General features: G+C 42.3%; 1 protein-coding gene across 1 annotated transcript in view; it reads left to right on the forward strand.

The window, feature by feature from the left end:
• LOC6525988 overlaps positions 1-14,010 on the forward strand; it is a 38,757-nt gene extending 24,747 nt beyond the window's left edge. Inside the window, exons 2-4 of the mRNA XM_002101770.3 lie at positions 5,003-5,286; positions 6,593-7,964; positions 9,639-14,010. Of these exons, the coding sequence (XP_002101806.2) occupies positions 5,003-5,286; positions 6,593-7,964; positions 9,639-11,470 (3,488 nt within the window). The 3' untranslated portion in view covers positions 11,471-14,010. The remainder of the gene's footprint in view (positions 1-5,002; positions 5,287-6,592; positions 7,965-9,638) is intronic.
• The last annotated feature ends 6,838 nt before the right edge of the window (positions 14,011-20,848 follow it).

The following is a 20,848-nucleotide window of genomic DNA, read 5'->3' on the forward strand; positions in this document are numbered from 1 at the left end:
TTTCACGGAAAAATGGAAAAAGTTGACAATTTTGAGGCTTTCCTCTGCCCGAATTTTATACACTTTTTTTAGGTTTTTCGTCCCACACACATACACAAGTTTATTTGCATTTTCCCTTTTTATTTTCACTCCCTATATTTATCGCATTTTGAAACAATTTTTTGTTGTTGGCCCTTTTGCGAATATGTTGCAATTTCGGCATCATAAAAATGCAAATGGGTCGACGTGTGTCTGTATGTGCGAGTATGGGCGAGTGTGTGCAAGTTTGAGCTAAAATCCAGAGAAATATTAGGCCGATTTAAGTGGGAAGCTTTGGAAATGTTGCACTTACTACTATTCAAGTCTGAAACATAAGCCTGGCTTGTGTTGCACAACGTTGATTAATCTGTGGGCGTGCCTATTTGGATTTGAATTGTATAGCTCACTCTTAGAAAACAACTTATTTATAAATCAGCAGTTTCTCGATTTCAATGCAACTGATCGACAACGGTTTTGAGTTAATAAATAACTCAATTTTGCCTCATTGTTATCCGAAACATGCATTGCAACATATTACGCATACGCCCTGTTGCACCAAATTGTATACAGCGACAACAAATGAAACTCGAAACTATAACAGCATCCTCGGACGTCAGTGCAAGTTGTCATTTATAATTAATTTTGTGGCCTTCTCCATTCCAACTTCTGCTGCCACTTGCATGAGCCCCGGATTGCGAAACTACTGAGCACATTACGCATACGTAACGTTGGCCGCCCACCCAGCTCTTGCCGCAGAATACATTTTGTTTGTTATTTTATTGACAAAACATCAAGAGCAAGGCGAATGTCAATGACATATATTACACATATGTACGTCACCTAATTGCTGGCTGCAAAATACACTGAAATGATGGTAAAAAGACCAACCAATTCCAACGGAAATCCACTGGAGTTTTTCAAGGTCGCCTGGGAGCCAGCGACAAGCAAGGGTCAGATGTCAAGCGAACGAGATTGTTGGCGGCTAACTTTTGCAATTCGCCCCCAGGAACAACAATTTGAACAATTTTTGGTATTCCATTCAAATCGAAAGCAGGCTGTTTTTCTACTGTGGGTGGTAGGTCAACAACAACAACAACAACATCAACAACAAGAGTGGAGACAAGCAAAACAATGGGTTTGTCCCGCATATTGTTACGGTTGCGGACATTTTAATTAGACTTTAGTGGCTTTTGTGGTCGCCATTGTTGTCTTGCTGCCAACTATGCACTAAATAAATTTAAATGCCAAACACACTCAGAGTCACACACACACGCGCGCACATACACACCCATTCAAGAGGCACAAGGATACTCCAGCTCATACTCCACTTGGCACACACACACACACGAACATACACACACAGGCTCACACGCACACACAGGCTCACACAAACACACACAGGCTCACAGACGCACACACATTGCGCATAGGATCCAAAGGATCCAAGCTCCGCTCTCCACCACAATAAATTTACTCTTTATATGGTAAACAGATTTTATTAAAGTTAATGGCAAAATAATATCGCAGCGCTCATAAAAGCGTACGCAAAGTCCTTTAAGCGCGGCAAAATGGCTCACCTTTTATGAATAGTATATTCGTATATTCAGGATTTTTATTTTGTTATAACAAATATTATATATCACAATAAATAACAAAAGAGAGATTATTTGGGACCAAAACAGAAGGACATAGTCTCACTTTTAAGCAAACATGATTATAATTAATACAATAGTGCGAAATATTATATTTCAGCTTTAACCCAAAGTTCCCCCACTCGTTATTTATGTAAGCCAAAAAGGTATAATAGTATATTAAAGCAGGTGGATATGTATGCGAAGCCATTATGGTTGGGATTATTCAACCATTTCCAATCTGAGGGTACCAGCAAAAATTCCATGCAAAACGTTATCTAATCTGCCGTTCGCTTATTTTATTTTCCCATTCAGAAGCGAATTTTCCAGATTATTTTTTTGGCCTTGTTGTTAAGTTCTGTTTAAGCATTTCCTAAACCCTTTTATTTTTAATAAACCCATTTTTGTGGCTTGTGCAAAATAGCGTCTGCCCGAAAGTAGGCAATATTTTACGCTTTTAAGAAAAATGGTAAGAAAAAAAGACGACGGACAACAAATTGCTCAGTTGAATGGACAAATAGATCGTTGGATAATTATGCAAAATGTTGTGAGCGAAGGGCGAGAGGTGCAAAGGAGGAGCATTGCAAAAATCAACAGGCCATAATGGGTTAATTAAGGCAGTGATGGCTGATGGGTGGCAAACTGAAAACTGAGAGGGGGGGGGGGGGGGGGGGGGGGGGGTCTGGAAAAGTGCCGCTGTGCTGCACTGTGCATGAAACTGAATCATCTGTCCGCTCGCTCGTCCGTCTATTAATTAGCCTAAAGTGGATAGAGGAAATGTCCGGAAAAGTGGGGACTTTAGGGAGGGGAAAAAATGGAAAACGGCAGAACAGCAGCACAGGGTTAGGGAAAATAGGAAAACAGGACTGTGGGCCTGCTGAAATATGCAACATGCTCATTACAAGCATAATAATTAAACTCCGGAGTGCCACAAAATTCAGATATGCACTGGCAGAAAGATGGTGGTTCCGTGGCTAGGGAGGGAGTGAGGCGGTGCGGGGTCAGGGGTCAGTTTGTTTACGCGATTTTGTATGACATTCATACACGTACATGCATTCGCATTTACATGTGTGCGTGAGTGTTTGCCATGGATTTGCGTTGTTTGCCTCGGATGCTATGAAGAAAAACAACAAGCAAAGTCAGCATACCATAGAATGTGCCCCACTCAACCCCCCACCCCCCCCCCACCTTTCTCCCGGTTTGGTATCTCCCTTTCAGCACCAAACCCCCCAACCCCCCCTCAATGTGTGTCCCCCTTTGGGCCTGCGTGCAAATTAATGCGACATTTATTCATTATGCCATGAAACAGTCGTGGAAGTGGAGAGCGAAGCAAAGGGCGCACTGGTTTGCTGGTCAGGGGGGTGCAAGGATAACTAGGGAGGGGTGAGAGGGTGGTTGTAGGAGGGGGGCAGGTGGTTGGTTGTATGTAGGTGCTGGTGGTCTGGAAGGACAGATGGAGCGGCCAACCACTCGACGGCCTGGCTGCAAAGGCGATGAGCAGCCACTGTGGGCTTACAAGTAGCAAACCCATCTCCCTTTACTTGTTTAATTCCAACTTAAGTTAGTTATAAGGAAAGTTAGTCTCAGGAAAGGCAAACAGTATTCGCTAGCTTTTCTTGAAGATTTGATGAAAGGCAGTGGTAAGTCTAGGTGCCTTCATTTCGACCCACTGTGCAATGACGATAACCTCAATGCGGCGCCCCACTTGAGAGCCTCTGCCTACCAACTCCGTGTTCCGTAGTCCGTAGCCCGTAGTCCGTAGCCCGTAGTCCGTAGTCCGTAGCCCGTAGTCCGTAGTCGGTATTCCGTAGTCCCCAGCCGTAGTTCCCATTCCGCCAATCTTCACGCCCCATCTCGCTCTGCTGTCTGTGCCATCTCCCTCGCACTCCCCATCCACATCCACAACGTGTCGCCGCAGAGCGTCGAGGGACATAAAAAGCATTTGCGTGATTTTATTTCGCATTTTCCCTTTTTTCATTTCATTTTTTTTTTCGTTTTTTTCGTCTTTTTTTTTTGTTCACTCACTTTGGCTCAACTTTGCTTATACCGCCGGCGCTTCTTTCACTGGTTTCCCATTTCACCGTTTTCCCCACTTTCCCATTTTCCCATTGCCGGGGAGTAGGCTCGTCTCCGGAGATTGGCCGAGTGTGTTTTCCACCGAGCTTGTGTTAATTTAATCACAGTGAAAAGAATTTAATTAGTCGCACAGCCTAGCGACAACAACAACAACAATAAGAACGCATAATAATGACAATAAAAATAAGGGGCGTGCTGAATAAAATTTCCATAATTTCGAGAGGCCTAGAAATGGTCACCATCTGGCCTGGTCAAATTATTAACTTGACTGAAATCCGCCGCCAGGTGTGGACAATGGCCAAAAAAAAAGAAAAGTATATAATGAAAAGAAAAAAAAAGGACAAAAAAAAAGGAAATGAAGTCAGGAAATAAAGAGGAAACATTTCATGCTGCGTTGCAGTTCATAATACACTGCGAAAAAGAAGTTGAAAGCTAGCAGTTTTAAGGAACTCAGGAATGCGACATAAACTCTTTAGCTAGCTTAGATTTACCACAAATTACACTGCAACAAAGCTTTCGGTTTAGAACATCAAAATAGTATTTGCAAATATTTTTTACTGTGTTTGCACAAAAAAAAGGACATTTTACTGGCAATTTGCGCTGTCTTTTATCGCTCGTTTGGCCCCAACACACACACACACACACACACACTCACTGCATAATGCCATTTTTATTTTAATCCTGCATGTGTGTCCTTAACCCCTGCCAACCCCCACCCGCCCAAATTCCTTTCTTGAGTTTCCCCAAATGCCAATTCAGTCAATGACAGAGCATAAAAGATCCTCCGCACGAGTGGGGCACCATCAAAAAAAAAAAAACAAAAAAAAAAGAAAGAGAAACGTAGGAAAAAAAAGAAGAAAAAAAGAAGAATTCTTGTCTATTCAACTATGAGTAAAAACCTATTTTGCCCAGGTCATGCATGCGGATGTACACAGAGATATATCTACATATATCTGCATATATATATATTCGCTGGAAGGGCGACCCAAAGTGGAAGTCAATTCAAGCAGCTTACTTTTATTTAAGCAAAAGGCAAAGGAACACACATATAAATACATACATATATGGTATATATATATATTTTTCTTTTTTTTTTTTGGAATGTACTTGAGATGCCTGATGGCTGCTGACCTTTTCTATGTTATTTTATTGTGGGGACAGTGGCGCCTTTTCTGGCCCAGCTTAACCCACCTGAATGACGTGGAGCCGTGGGGCAGGGGTACCATTCTTTGCACTCATCTGCACTCATCTAACCGCCTGCCGCATTCTCCTTGCAGATTTCAATTTGCAAGAAGAGGCCTCCATTCCGGAGGACATATTTGACCAGCACGACGGCGACATTGGGGATGAGGACATCGAGTCGGCTCACATTCAATATGCTCCCGCTGCTCCCGCTGCTCCATCTCCTGCATCTGCTGCATCATCTGCCAATGCCGAGGAGGTGGACATCGGCAGCGCCAACGAGAATGAGCATGGGGATGATGATGATGATGTGGGGCTGTTGCAGGAGGAGGAGGAGGAGGAGGACGACGACGACGATGCATCCGAGGCAGCTGATATCGTGAGTACACACATGACAATGCTCTTGAAAAACTATGCACTGTCACAATTATTATGTATTTGATGGCTCCTAAAATCAGTACGAGTATGGAAAAACATCTAGGATAAGACTACGAAAGTAGCAATAGATTTATGTTCAGTAAACACCTATTTCAAGCTGAAATATATGCAATTTATAAATTCCACTGGGTGAAAAGTTGAATGTAGTCAGCCCCTTTTTTATGACATTTTTTTTAGAGCACATAGCCAAACATAAATACACACAGATGCTTTATAGAGTGGCCGAGCCTACAGTCAAGTCCAATCCCCGAATGAGGTCAGTTCCATAGAGCCAAAGTGGTGATGGTGATGGTGATGGTGGTTGGGGGGGGGCTGTCATTCAGAAGGGGGTGCTCTATAAGGAGTGTCCATTGAAATGTCGCACAATGCGAGAGCGGCCAAGTCAAATTACTTTTTCAGCTGAAGAAGGTGAGGCCAAAGCCGCAAACTTTGCTTGCGGAATGGATGGATGGATGGATGGATGGATGGCCCCCAGCTTAGCCCGATACTCGGAATCGTGCATTGAAATTCACTTGAGCAAAAAATCAGACCAAAGTCGAGCAGGCCAAGAGTCAGCAGGGCACTTGAGAGCATTTTTGAAACCAAAATAAGGCCAGAAAAAATAGAAAGCATTTTACAGCTTAAATTCGGGAATTACTTCTCCATTTTTAACGAATATAACAAATATTAGAAGCACTGACTCTATGGAAATGTCAATGTAAAATGGTAAAACCCAGTCTAAGAATAACATTTTATTTAATAAAGACTGTCAGCAAGGACCTTTGCTGCCACAACGTAGGCCGTAGAAAATGGTAAAACATGGTTTGGCACTTTAAAATGCAGTCAGTATTGCATTTACCTATTCCCCGCATGTCAGTGCCTCGAAAAATGCCGTTCTCCACTCCTTTGGTCAACAATTTGCAGGCACTTGAGTGTTGAGTGTTGCATGCACCGTTTGGGAGCCAAAATGAAACTTTTATTTTATTGTCTAGCTGCACATGTGCACCTGAGCAGTTCCCGATTGAGTTTTCCACACAAAAATCCTTGAGAGAGAAGAGATTTCTTTGATATTTTTTTTGGTTGTAAGGTCCTTTACTTTATTTGTGCACTGAAAACTTATTACAATTAAAGGTAAAATATTAGGAGCTCACCTTTGCTTCCAAGTTTTATAAACTAATTAAGACAGTCGCAATTGATTGCTGTAAAGCAGATTTTATGCAATATACATTTAACCGATTTTCCGCTCTGTGCATTGCAACTACTTGCAGATACTTGAATCTCAAAGGCCCACTACAAGGAATTTCAGTGTTTACCTGGACGCTAAGAAATACCAAAATAACAACGATAAGAAGCGTTCCAAGGAGCAAAAGAAGAACAATATCAGCCACCACAGCAACTACAAATTGAAAAACAATAAAGAGAACAATCACCATCGGCTAGCCAAGGAAACTGTCGCCGGAAAATCGGAAATGGAAACGCTTCTTGGTGGCGGAACCAAGTTCACTGCCGGCGACGAGAAGCCACAGCAGCAAGAGGATCAGGAGGAGCAAGTGGAGCCAGTGGAGCAAGTGGAGCAGGAGGAAGACGCGAACTTTGGCAGGCAAAGTTTTGCGTATACAAAATTGAAGTCAAGTCAACAGGACAAGAAGCGGGGAGATGATGGCGACGATGGCGACGAGGTGGATTTACTGGAGGCGGAATATCCACCGTCCCAGCTGTTTGATGCTATTGAAATATTAAATGAACGAAAATTTAATAAACCATCTGCCCCAGCAACGGACAACGGACGACTCCAGCTGCAGAGAAAGGAGAAAGAGCAGCAGAAGTCCAGACAGGTGGACGAGGCCATTGGCGATATCGAGGACAATTTGGATAATGATGAAATATTGCCCACCAGCAACGGTGAGCACGAAGACGATGGCGACAACGACGACGACGACGAAGACGAAAACGAGGACATTAAGTCGGTCATTGACAATGATGAATTGGCCAAAAAGTATCCAGTAGCCACATCAACAACCACCAAGGTCCCAACCACTTTGTTGGCTACATCGAAAGCCACCAGCAGCACCACCACCACCACAAGGGCAACATCCACAACAGCAACAGCACCATCGACAACAACGACACCACCAAGAGCTCCAGCACCAACAATTGGCCGCAAGTTGAAGAGGAATTTCTTTGGTGTAGCGCAGCCAGAGAGTAGATACTATGGCAGCTATGATATCGGCAGGATTCGTGCCCAGACCCAGGAAAAGGATGCCACCGAGGAGGAGAAGGACGAGGATGTGGGCGAGTTGCACTATTACGATACCAGCAGCGGTGGCAACTCCAGAAAGTTGGTCAGTTTTGAACCCGAAAAATCCGAGGAGAATTACTTAAGCAGCTACTTTCCCGGCAAATCGAATGCAACCGAGAAGAAACAGCAACAGCAGCAGCAGCAACATGTTGTTGCACGGAACATGCAATATGCAACACGTTACGTGGATGACGACTACGCCGAACAACAACCGCCGGTGGAAAAGTCCAAGTTGGAAACACCCTGGGAGAAGTCGAACGAAAACCGAAAGGATGCGGTGCAACTGGAGGATGGCAAATTGGAATCTGATTTGGAATCTGCATTGCAGCAATATCACGAGGGTAAGTCGTTTGCACATAAAACTGTGAAATAAGTAACTAAAAATAAAAATAAAGGCAAAATTGAAATGAATGCGACATTGAAAGGCACAGTGTGCAGTGAATAAGTTAAATGTGTTATCATAACAAAATAGGAAGTCATTATATATATAAAATCGATTGAATTACACAAACAGTGCAGTTATGCTCCATCTAAAATATAAATATTTCCGAAAGGCTTTAAACAACTAAAAGTTGCACTGTGCGGCATTCCATTTCCCTTTGATGGGCGAGCTAAGCAAAATGCCGTGCTCAGTGGAAAATTCCGGAGCCACAGAACCATTCAAATTCGACCCACTGTACCGCATTCCATACCGAGTTCGGTTTCGCTTGGCAGTTTTCGGTGTTCGGTTTTCGGTTTTCGGACCCCATTTTGGGATCCCATCAAAGTCAGCAATGCGGGGATGGATATGTGTGTGTGTGTGTGTGTTTGTGTCTGCCGTAAATTGAAAATATGTAAAGGAAATCCCCAAAGCATTCTGCACTCTACATTCTGCAGACGAAGACCCTCAGACGATAAGTCAAACTGTTGCCAGCACACAATCACTTTAATTCCAATGCAAATGTACCGAACTTAAAGAGCGAATGAGCGAAAAATCAAAAAATTATATTGATTGTCCTAATAAGTTTAGTTAAAGTTAAGCCAAAGCCATAAGGTATGCAAATGTTCTTTCAATTTTTGCGCAGCAAAGAAATCAAAGAAGAGAAAGTTTAGCTTCCCCTAGGGAAAGAAATGCTCACACCTCCCTCCCACCAACCCTCTGCACACATTTTCTGGCATTAAACAATAAAGCTTACAAAATAACAAATATCCTATATATATATACGTATGTATAGTATATATTCCATAGCAGAAGCAACGGAAGCAACGAAATCTGTCCAGAGGATTGGCCAAGAAATGAAGTTCTGCGGAGGCGGCGATGGCAGACGTGCCTTGACTAGAAGAAGGAAATGCTCAAATGCTCAAATGGTGAAATGCTCAAATGGTGAAATGCTGAAATGTCCGGGTTGATTCGAGAGTTCCAGCATAAATTCATTGGCTATTTCTTGTGAGTGCTCAGGCCTCCCTCGCTGGCACAAATCAAGTTGAAATGAATTTGTGTGTGGTTCCTTGAGGGGAGAGAGATTGCTGAAGCGGCGGTCCTGCTGGATTTTGTGTGGTTTGTAAGGATTTCAGGACCAAACAGTGAGCTGGGTCAAACGAGAAAGAAGGGCGAGATTAGCAGCAAAAACCTTGAATACCCTGGAACACAACAGTTATAGCCAAAGTGCAGCTATGGGTCAACTTTTTGCCACTCTAACAGAAAGTTAATAAATTAAAATGGAATTTTAATATCAAAGTGATTTTGCATTTTATTAATATTCCATCTAAACCTAGAGTTGTTTCAATCAGTCAAATTATGCACTTTCAACGTGCAGTTTCAGATCACCTTTATTTCGAATGTTTGTTGAGATCCTTGTGCATTCCATACTACCCCTCTTGCCCATTTGCAGGGTATTGGATACAAGCAGCTCTTGTTGTCCGTTGGCCTAATAGAAATCTATTACTTCCGAGCCCTAAAAAGCGTGCCGAGACTAACAAAGACTTTTTCTTATTTATTTTTCTCTTTCTTTTTTTCTTTTTTTTTTGCATTACAGCCACCACGGCCACGCCCACTGTCACCGCCGGCCCCTCGTCGGCATTTGAACGCTTCAAGGCGCTGCGAAGGAGTCGCCAGCGCACTGGACACAAGAGTCACAAGAAGCGGTACAAGGACTATCTGAAGCGGCAGCAAGCGAAGGTGGAAGTGACACCTCCACCAGAACCCGCTCCAGTGGCTACCATCTCCACCAGGCACCTGCAAAAGTTGCAGAAGGAGCGTGAAAGATCCACACACTCGGCGCCGATCTTCGCCCTCGGTTTGCGACCACAGCGCAACTTGGTGGCCACCGGGAAGCCCTTCTACGAGGGTCAGGTCAACTACTATGACAATCAACAGCAGCCGGATGTGGATCTGAAGCACCACACGGAAATGGAGCGTTTGATTGCCCATGACAATGGCAACTGGTATCGGCGTATTAGTCCGGTTTTGCGCAATGGTGTGAAAAGTGATCCGCCGGCGAAGGAGCACCACCATCATCACCATCACAGTGGCCAACATTTGGGCAACCACCACCACCACCACAGCCACCATCATGGTTACACTCACAATGGGCCGCACAACCATCGCAGTCATCACAGTCACAGTCACCAGAAGATGAGTCACCTGAAATCGCGTCCACGTAATCCCTATCAGCGCAAGGTGCCGTTGGGCATTGGTGCACCCAGTCCACCGCCACCGCCCACACCACCGCTGCCACCACCGAAACCACAGCTTGGACATCAAATAACCGAGCTGGAACATCTGGAGCGTTACTATGCCAAGTGGCCGCATCTAGCCAGGGTGCAGTTCCAGGTCTACGATGAGCACTATCGCGAAACGCATCCCGAACTCTATAGCGACTATGAGGATGACTACGAGAGTGCCGCCGAGCTGGAGGAGGCGCAGCAGGAGCGTGGTGAGGAGGCCAATCTGCCGCCCTATATCAAGAAGTATAATCGTCGGAACAAGCAGTTACTCAATCTCCTGGAGGGCACACTGCCCACGCCCACACTCAGTCCCGGTAATCCGCTGGGCAGCACCGAAACGGTGCGTCTGGATGATGAGTACCTGAAGGAGAAGCGGCGACGTTACCATCAGCATCAGCGTTTCGAGGATTTGTTTGCCCAGCAAAAGAGCAGGTATAGCACCACACAATCGACGCCCAAGGATGCGGTTACTGTGGCCAAAGCGGAGCAGCCATCGAAGGAGAACCCAGTGAGCACATCGACAACATCATCGCCCAACAATCAGTTGCCCGAGGAAGATGCACTCGTTGTCTCGGGCGAGGAAACCGATCCGGCACCCGAAACTCTGGACTTTTGGCAGCGCGAAATGGCGAGTAAGGCGGGTGGTGGCAAGACAGCGGCAACAACCACGCCGAAACCAGCGCTCTTCAAGCTCCCATCTTATCCAGCCATCGCGGGCAGCTTTCTGGGCACACCGCGCAGTCGCAGCCGGAGTGCCCAGTTCGTGGCGAATGTGGCTGGCCGGGGTCAGAGTAGTTGGCCCCGCTTGGAGACGGGTAGTTCCACGGAGAAACCCGCTGGCGGCGGAACCACCGAGGGCGGCGGAGTCGGAACAGCCGGCAGAGGGGCAGGTGGAGGAGGAGGAGCAGCTGGTGGAGGAGGAAGAGGAGATCCATCGCCGCTGAACTCCTTCGTTTACCATCGCGTGGTAGACGACATGGGCGTGGGCGGAGCAAGTGGACCCGCCATTTCCGGCTTCGTCGGCAGCAGTAGAGGCAAACAGTCGCGTCTGCCATTCGTGGCCATCACGGATCGACGGCTGGAGAAATCGCTGGCGGAGCGACACAAAGACTTTGAGCAGAATCACTTTCCGATGCCTTAAGCCGCGAATTTGTGCAGCAATGGACGAGCTGGAAAAGCTGAAGATTGAGACGAATGGTAAAGGAAAAATTAACAATGAGTTGTTAGCATTGCATGGAAAGGGAAAAATATCGCAAGAAATAATACAAAAAACTAAGAGCTTTTAAATAAATAATATCAGTATCGCAACTACATCTTTTTAAATAGTTTCGCTTAAATTGAGAATTCTGTAAATTGAAAATAAAAATTGAGTTGAAAACTTCCGACTGATATTATAAAAATAAGATTTTTGTTTCATTTAAACCAGATACGAGTAAAATCCCTTTCAAATTACAGTTTTTAAGCCACAATTAATTGATGCCAGCCAAATTTAAAGGGTTCTGCTTCTTTTCCCAAATATGAAATGCGATTAAAAATTGTATATTTCCCTTGCCACACATGTTATCAACTCAAAATCTAAACATAATTCTAGTACTATATTATAGTCGCCGCTTTCGGATGTATTATTTTTGGTGTTTTATGTTTTACACGGGAAAGGCCGAATCGAATCAAAGGATATATAGAGATAATTGTCGAAAACGATTTTTTTGTGTGGTGAATATATAAAAAACATTAAGCGATAAACGTTAGAAAAAGAAAATACATAAAGTAAAACAAACAAAAAAAAAGAATTGTAAAACTAAAGTTAAGCGAAACCCTTTTTTTTTGTGTATAAATAGCGAAAACACTTGTAGACAAACACGTATACATACATAAACAAGGTAACACACACACAAACACACACACACAGACACTCAAAGAGCTGTTAGAAATTAAAAAGTGATAACCGACAAAAATATAATCATTTCCGCCTTAGTTTCGATTGGATTTTGTTCAGTTCTAGAAAGCATTGCTTTTGGGTGTAAAGTAGCTGAAAATTAGATGAAATTGTTAGCAAAGAGCCTCTTCAACAGTGCTGTCATGAGCCAAGGATTGAAAGGATTGGGCAATTCAGAGAGAAAATAACGAATTATTGAACATTTGTTACGGATTATCATAAGTTCTTTATAAACGTGTCCAAAAGTATGCAATACAAGTTAACAGATTAAGGCAGCTTAAGTTAATTTATTGCATACTTTCGCACACCTTTATAAGAAACAGAACATGAATTTATGTTTCTTTCGAAAGAAGAATAAATCTAGTGGGAAAAAGGCCAGAATGGCAGCACTGCTCTCCACACACACACACACTTAAAGCTTTCCTATCGCCCTTGCACGCGGAATCCATCGAAATAGGTTTCAAAATTAAGCAAAAGAGATGACAGCAAGATAAAGAAAAATTCAATTTGAACAGAAAACAATGACAATGTTGCACCAAACTACAAATAGTTGAAGAAGCAAAATGTATAACTACATATCAAGGTAAAAACAAGACAATTATAGATGTTAAACTATTTTTTTCGGACTCAAGAAAAGACAATTATAGATGTTAAACTATTATTTTCGAACTCAAGAAAAGACAGTTATAGATGTTAAACTATTTTTTTCGAACTCAAGAAAAGACAATTATAGATGTTAAACTATTATTTTCGAACTCAAAAAGAAACTAATAATATCCGTAATAATGATATAAGTTTATAAACATGTTTACAATATATTAGTTTATTTAAAAAGATAACATTTTTTCTATTTAAAAATATGTTACGAAATTAAATAGATTTTCCTTAAACATTTTTGCAATAATATTTTCTATTACTCCTAAGTTGTTAGGTTTTTTAACAATCAAAAGGAAAGAGAGAAAAAAAGGAAAAAAAGTGCAAAACGCTGAAAGATTTTGCGCAAAAAGAAGTCGAAAAGTTAGGGAATTAAAAATACTTTGTGCAGAGAAATTAAAGAAAGCAGCTAACAAAAATGCATTTCCACAGCTTCAGCCGAATTACGAGCTCACACACACGCACACTGACACAAAGTATGTGAGGGGCAATAAAAATTTCATAAGCAAGGCGGATGAAGGAGCGGGCAAAAGAAAGTCGTGGAGAAAGAGCGAAAGAGCGGAAGAGAGAGCAATGCGGTGTAATTAACATATCAAAAGCGTAACGCGAAGAGGGGAAAAAATGAAAATGGAAAAAAGCGCCAAGCAATTAAAACTAAGCGCAGTGGCAAAATTATTCCTAAACTGGATTCATAAAAGTAATTTCGAGCGATAAGAATTATCTTTGTGGCACAACTTAAAACGTTCAACTTTAAACAATTTGGGTTTAAGGGCAAGCGAAACACCGATTTCGATTTTCCGATTTTCCGGATTCGCAGAATCGTACGCTGTTTGTTTGTTGTTGTACAATTTAATTGGAATTTGAGTTGATATACAAAATAAAATAAAAAAGCCGGGAAAATGGATGGCAGAGCGTAAAAACCTTCAAAGGTATCAGCTTATCAAAAAAAAAACCAAAACAAAAAAAAAAGAAAAGAAAGACACAACACAGAGAACACACCCACATATACACATGTATACACATCTCATTATGTGGTAACATTTTAATGGAATGAAATTCAATAAAGCAACAATTTATTATTTACGCATAAACACGGACTCGCATTTTGTTCTTGAAAAGGGAAATTCGCAGGCTGCTATTTAAATGCAAATAAAATATTAAATGCAAATAAATTAACGCACTTTTAAAGTTTTTAACCTCTCCACTTGGAACTTGAGAGTTTTTCCAGAATAAAAACAAGTGGTTGTAGTGCCTAAACGCTGCTTTTTGAACTATGGTATTTATAAGAAATAATCAATCTGTTTATTAAAAGGTCACATTTCCCATTAAGATGCAAACTACAGATTGGTCTTTGAGAAACTATCACAATATCAGGCCTCATTTGCATGCGAGCATTTGTATATGTATATAAAACATATATATACACATATATCCCATTAAAATGCCGATCAGAGCGAGATGGGTATATATTTAAGGGTGTGCAAGGGGGACAACTGCTCGTTTATCAATCGCAACGGGCGTGCATTTAATTACTTAAACGCTTATCGAATTGCGACCACGCACAAATCACCGGCAAACAGGAGCACAAAGCCCCTGACGAGAAAGAGACGGGCATGGCCGATAAGAGAGAGACGGCTGCTGTCGTGCTGCACTTGTCGCTGCAGTGTTTCAATTACGCCAACGTTCCATTGCACCTCGTTGTTTTTCCTTGTATTTTTCTTTTTTTTTTTGCAATTTTCTTGCTCACGTGCCAGAGGTGAAAATCTGTCAGTTGATTTGCATAAAATGTTGCCACACTCCATTGCGCTTTATGTGTGCTGTATATATATATATAAATATATATATATATATATGTATATACGTTGCTGCACATTTGCCAAATAATTTCAATTCAATTTGCGAATCTCTCTTTTAAGTTTCGAGGCAGTTTCGGTTTCCACAAGTTCTCGCCCCAAAATAAAGTTAAATCAAATGCTATCGTCTGCATGCGACAGCAGCGATCGTGTACGTTGCCCGACACACAGGCACTTTGCCGGCGGTTACAGGGTATCATCTTGGCGTACATTTGAATAGACACGTAGCCGAGAGGAGCAGACAGCCAGCCAAATGGAGACATTGCTGCAGAAGGAGTGGAGTGGAGTGGAGCTGCCAAAACCGCCGCCGACTTAGGGCCAAGTCACACAGCGACTGCATTACACTGAAAAATAAAAGAGAGACTTCATACTGAAGTGCTTTAACTAGGCCATTTTAGTTGATGCCCTCGCAAAGTATGCAGCACCAACTGATGCTTTTCAACTGTTAAGTATTTCAGTACTTTTTGCATCATTTCTTGCAGTGCATCAATGTCGCTTTGGTGGGGGGCTCAAGTTGAAGGCAAACTGCTGGCGGCGCTCCTCACAAAGCGTTGCAGAAGACACAAGGAACAGGACGACATTTTCCTGGTCGTGCCAAGTGCAGCGGGATTTCTTGCACCTACGTGTGTGGCCTCGTCTGTCCGTCGGCTTGTCTGTCTATTTGTCTTTGTCGCTGCTTTAGTTTAACCAACGTTTCGATGCACAGCGAGAAAATTGTGCTTAAGAGAAAATAATAAAAACAGATTTATGTTACAAAAAGGAAAAAAATGCCTTTAAAAGATTTTCAGAAACTGGTTTGCAAAATCGCCTTGCCAAAATTATAATTTTGCTAAATTTTAAAGCAGCCATACTTATTTTTTTTCAAAGTTTTCTTGTAGCTACAGTTTTCCACAGCTTTCCTTATCTTTTTTTATCTTATTGCTTTCAGTCTTCATGTGCGACAAAGTAACACACACACATACACACACAAACGAGGATGAAGATGAAGAAAATCACGTAAACAAATTTTTGTTGTCTCAGCAACCATTCGGATTTCCTCGACTTTCCCAGCAGCACACGTTGCCCCACACACATTCCGTTTTCCACAGCCAGGCATTTTCAATAATTAAACATTTTGCGTGCGAAATGGCCGCGCAAGTTCCTTCTTCTGCTGGGAAATGGAAATCCAGCAGCGCTGAAAGTTTTCCAGCAATCGCCTTTTGTTGTTGCTGTCGCTCAATTCCCGGAGGAGGGTCGCTGTCTCGCAATCATAATTATAATAATTATAAAAAACAATAATTAAAGCACATAAGTACTGGCGTTTGCCGGTTATTTTGGTTGTCTCGGGCGAGCGGAAAAGGAAAATATTTAATTGAAATTTTAATAGAACCCGGGCCGGGCACGTAGGCAAAAACGGGCATAACTGCCATTGCCTTTGTTTGTTTGCCCTCACTTCACCTCACCTCACTTCGCTTCACTTTTCTTTTGTTTTCTAATTTTTTTTTTTGGATTTTTTTTGTTTATATTTTATATTTTGTTCTCCTTTGGCTTCGCTCCTTTTTGGGCCGGTGAGCAGAGTCTGAATTTTTGACAAGTTAATTAGGTTGTTTGTTGGTGCGTCCTTCGTCCTTTTGGCCCCTCCGCTTTTCCTTCGCTTTTCCTCCGGATTTTGCCTATTTTCAAGGTATATTTTAATGTACTTGTGATAAAGTCCTTTTAATTGCTAGCAGACAACACCTTACTTCAGCTCATCCCGGCTTACATCGACTCCACTGCCCTCTGTCCCTTGGTCAGCAAACACACAGACTCACTTACGCAGGCTGCCACTCACACAGGCACATAAAGCACACACTCGCACACACACACATGCATTGCCTCGAGGCAGGCAGTCAAGTTGTCAAAGTGGCAACAAAATTAAGCATACGCCATGTGGACCCGCCTGAAGCCTTGCAGGCGAAATAGTTGGGCCAAAAGGAATATGAGCAATCCCCGGCAGTGTGGTAATAAACAAACATAACTAGTAGTTGGTATTTTAGCAAAGAAAAATGGTAAATGCTTGCAGCACCACAATTCCTACACTGAAGCACTTACTTAGCAAAAGTGCATGATACAAAATGTGAAATAAGCAAATCCTGCTAAACATAATAGTTAATTAGGGTAAGTAACTATGGGGAAATGCCGCCTATAATTCGCAGTCTATTATTCACACAAATATCTATATAAATTATTCTAATTGAATTGAAATGTGCAGTGGAATTTGCGATACTAAAGTCGCCATAGTTAATGAACCGCAGCGCTTTTGATTATCAAATTCAAAATTAAATTCTTATCATTGTCAGACAGTGTGGCAGAATATACAACCATCTGGAAACCCAGCTGTGGTTTCCATACTCCGCCAGTGGCGTCCATGTGGCGTCCATTCTCTCGGCAGATTCGTCCGGAAAACACACAAAAAAAAAAAAAAAAAAAAACCAACAGACTCTGTCACGCGGTTTCAACGACCTCAAACAAGACTTTTGTGGTGTTTTTGGGTGCTGTGGCTGGGGGAAAATGTAAAACCGGCGCGACTGACTTCACCGCATTTGATTTCTTTTTAATTTTCGGGCATCTTGCTGGCGATAAACGTTCCCCCCACAATCTTGTTATTTAGGAGCCAGACAACGTTTGCATAACGCTCTGATAATTAAATGTAATTGCTTCACAGCCGGCAGGCTAAGATCCAAGTATCTGATTCACGGATTCACTGCATCACTTTCAGCTTATATTTTTATATTTTCGAGCCATGTTGATTTGTCAAATTTTCAATCTGCCTTTCAGTGCTAGATCCCATTCAATCCTTGTCAGCTCCCTTGAAATTAGTCCTCTTCTCGTGACACGTAATTATTTTTAATGCTCACTTGATAACTGGGTGCCCTGCACGCAACTTTAAACTAATCCGAAACGCCGACATTTTCAGTGCTTGAATTTTTAACGTCGCTGCCCACGCTGCGTATACGCAATGGCATTTTAATTAAAATGTTTCTGCTTGCTGAAAAGTTGCTCCTGAAGGGTTTGCAGTTAATCCATTTTGATATCCGCAATCCGCTGGCTAATTAATCAACTTAAATGTAGAGTTTGAATGCCGCTTTCCAAGCCACTTGGTTGGATTGCCTTTTCTATCGTCCTTTTGCTAATTTAAAATGTATCATCGTAATGCTCAAATTATTAATCAGCTAAAAAGTAGAAATTCTTACTTAAAGTAATAAAATTGAAGTAGGATTTAAATCAAATTAAAATTTGCAAAAAAATGTGTGCAATTTAACGAAAAGTAAACTGGAGTCCATATTAACTGGTTAGCAGTTTCGCTGACCTCTTCCCCCTTTTTTTTTTTTTTCTTCCGGCCCCGATTTTACTTTGGTTAACAAACAAGTTCCGTTCGACTTGAAGTTGGGGGGCAAGGGATATTATAAATTTCTCATAAAGCAAATTCAAAGCGAAAAAGAGTTGAAGCCGAAACGAGGGCAGGTGCGGGGGCGGGGGGCGTGGTAGGATTGGGGGAAATGAGAAAATTCTGGGGGCGTGGTGTTGTAAGCGAGAAAAGCGAGAAAAGCGATGCTGCGACAGCCAAAGGCTGAACCGAGTTCTCGTCAGCGCTTTTCCAACTTTTCGCCAGGGGAGCAACACACACAAAGAGCGAAAGAAAGGGGGGGGGGGGGGGGGCGGGGGCGGGGAAAAGTGTGGAAAATCCGATGGCTTGGAGACAAAGAGTGGGTCGGGGGTGGGGGGACCTAGCCAATTTTTCACGCCTTTACCAATGTAAATGACAGATTTTAATGCACGTTTTATGCTCTCGATGCGTACACGATTTCATTTTCAACACTTTTCGCATCACTGCGTTCTTCGTACTCATTTCCCTCCACTTTTCCGCAGCATTCCTTCCATTATCCTTAGTGCGTGAGGTAGTTCACAGGACGAGAGTGCTGGGGATAAGTCTAGAGCGAAATCACCGAAAAAATGTAACCAGAAATTACACTTCGATCACATTGATGACTGTCACTCGAGTGAATCTTCGCAAGTAAAACTCCAAAATTGTTTCCCATGTTTTTTTTGTATATTTTACAAATATTTGCTCTTTATGCCTTATGCATGGGTTATTTTTGCAATAAATATATAAAAACCTATTTTAACCTCTTTTTAAGAGCAAATATTAATTTCCCTTCAATATTATTGCTTTAATGTTGGTTTTTATGGCCCATTGATCGCAGTTGATTTCTTGCAAATACTTTCCCCCCTTAAAGAAAATTCTTAAACAGGGTTTTGGTCCATTGGGGTTGCGGAAAAATCGTTGAAGGGAAATGGAACACCTTCGGGCTTTCCATTAAAGCCAGGGCACCGAAAAAGAAAACAGCGTTAAAGACAAGTAATAACAATACACGAAAGTTCCATTTGCCCCTGTCATCATCACTTTTGCCACTGAGGCTGCAGTGGCACCTGCTTGCCACTGGGGGGTCAGACACACCCACCCCCCTGCCCACACTCACACACACCCCTCTTTAGTACACCCATGTGCTGGGACTTAACTTTAAGTGTTCGCCCCCGAATTGAACTTGAAATCGATGGCTTGCTTCGAGGAGCCGCGGGCACAATGCAAATACCAGTGCCCTTCCACGAAAACCATTAAAAATGCACCCAGCCGAGATTCATTTCACTCCATTTCGGAGTGGTGGGAGCAGCGGGGTGGAGAGAGGTGCGGAGAGGGAACTGTGAGCCATCATGTCGGTGATTTGTTGGCCCATAATAAATCAGGGCATAAACGGCTTATTGCCGAACATGACTACAAGACATCTCGCGAGTGCACTTAGAAAAATACATATGTATATATATAAAATAAAAACCCAAAAAAAGTAAGTAACATTAAAAGTTATCTTATCTTAACATAGCTAAAAGAAATTGTCAGTAAAAATCAATGCTAACCATCTCCCATTTTAACAAATGAGGTGTTAATCGATTTCGCACACTCTCTTGGCGCGCTTCGTTACTACGTAAACTGCCGTCCATGGTGACATATTGTGTTAGGCACATAATTTTACATTCAACAGAAAACCAACATATGTATCTGTGAGATTATATCCATTTATGTATGCACACTACACGCTCATTTATATTGGCTTTCAGTTTTGCAGCAAATAAAATTCAAGCCAACACAATAAAAATATTTATTTAGTTTCGAATCGGGTGTAAAGAGGCACCGAGGTGTGCACATATGCATCACTCGTTCAATATTTGCGCTGAAACATTTGAATTTACAATTTCCGAAGTGACAACATTGGTGCCAAATGCATATTGAACGTGGAAATTATTGTGCAGCGAAAAGCTGGCCCAAAAAGTGCACAAACTCAAATATTTCATTTCAAAAAACCATGGTTTCCTGAGAACACTTCACTGCTAACGATTGCTATTTCTTCGCATTCCATTTTGGTTCAAGCGCCCGTGCATTTAACGAATTTATGCGATGCACAGTAATGTGGGAAAATATTTGGCCTGCACTTTCCCGGGGGAAACCCAAATTGAATTACCAGGAAATTCCCCTTCCCCTACCCCACCCCTTTACCCAACCAGTTTCCATTACCCGTGCGTTTCATATCATTCAGGTTCCGTTTCGATTCGTTTCGTTTCAGGCGAGACAAATTGCGCACGCCTTGCATCATTTCACATCCGAGCCGAGCCGTTGATGGATTTGTCACTTTATGACACTTGGAATGGGGCAAACTAAACGGGGAGGTTAGTAGTTGGTAGTTGGTAGGTGGGTTTACCCATCATGGTTTGACTCTTTTTTCTTTTTGGGCAAATCGCCAGCCAACGTCGCAATGCGCTTTTTCACATACTCGTACTTAGATGAAAGCCGCCAAGGGCGAAACAAATTTGTGAGAGCTTCCCCTTGGGCCAAAAGTGCACTCTTCGATCTGAGGAAATGGTATCGAAAAAGACGCCAAATAAGGCAACGAAAGTTGCTATTATATGATATATATAATAAATAGAATACAAGCTAATGAAATGTATTAAATTTTGAGTTGGAAGTGCATACAGAACATGACAAGTGCTCACTGCACACAAATGC

Source organism: Drosophila yakuba, chromosome X, assembly GCF_016746365.2.
Source record: "Drosophila yakuba strain Tai18E2 chromosome X, Prin_Dyak_Tai18E2_2.1, whole genome shotgun sequence".
NCBI lineage: Eukaryota > Metazoa > Arthropoda > Insecta > Diptera > Drosophilidae > Drosophila > Drosophila yakuba.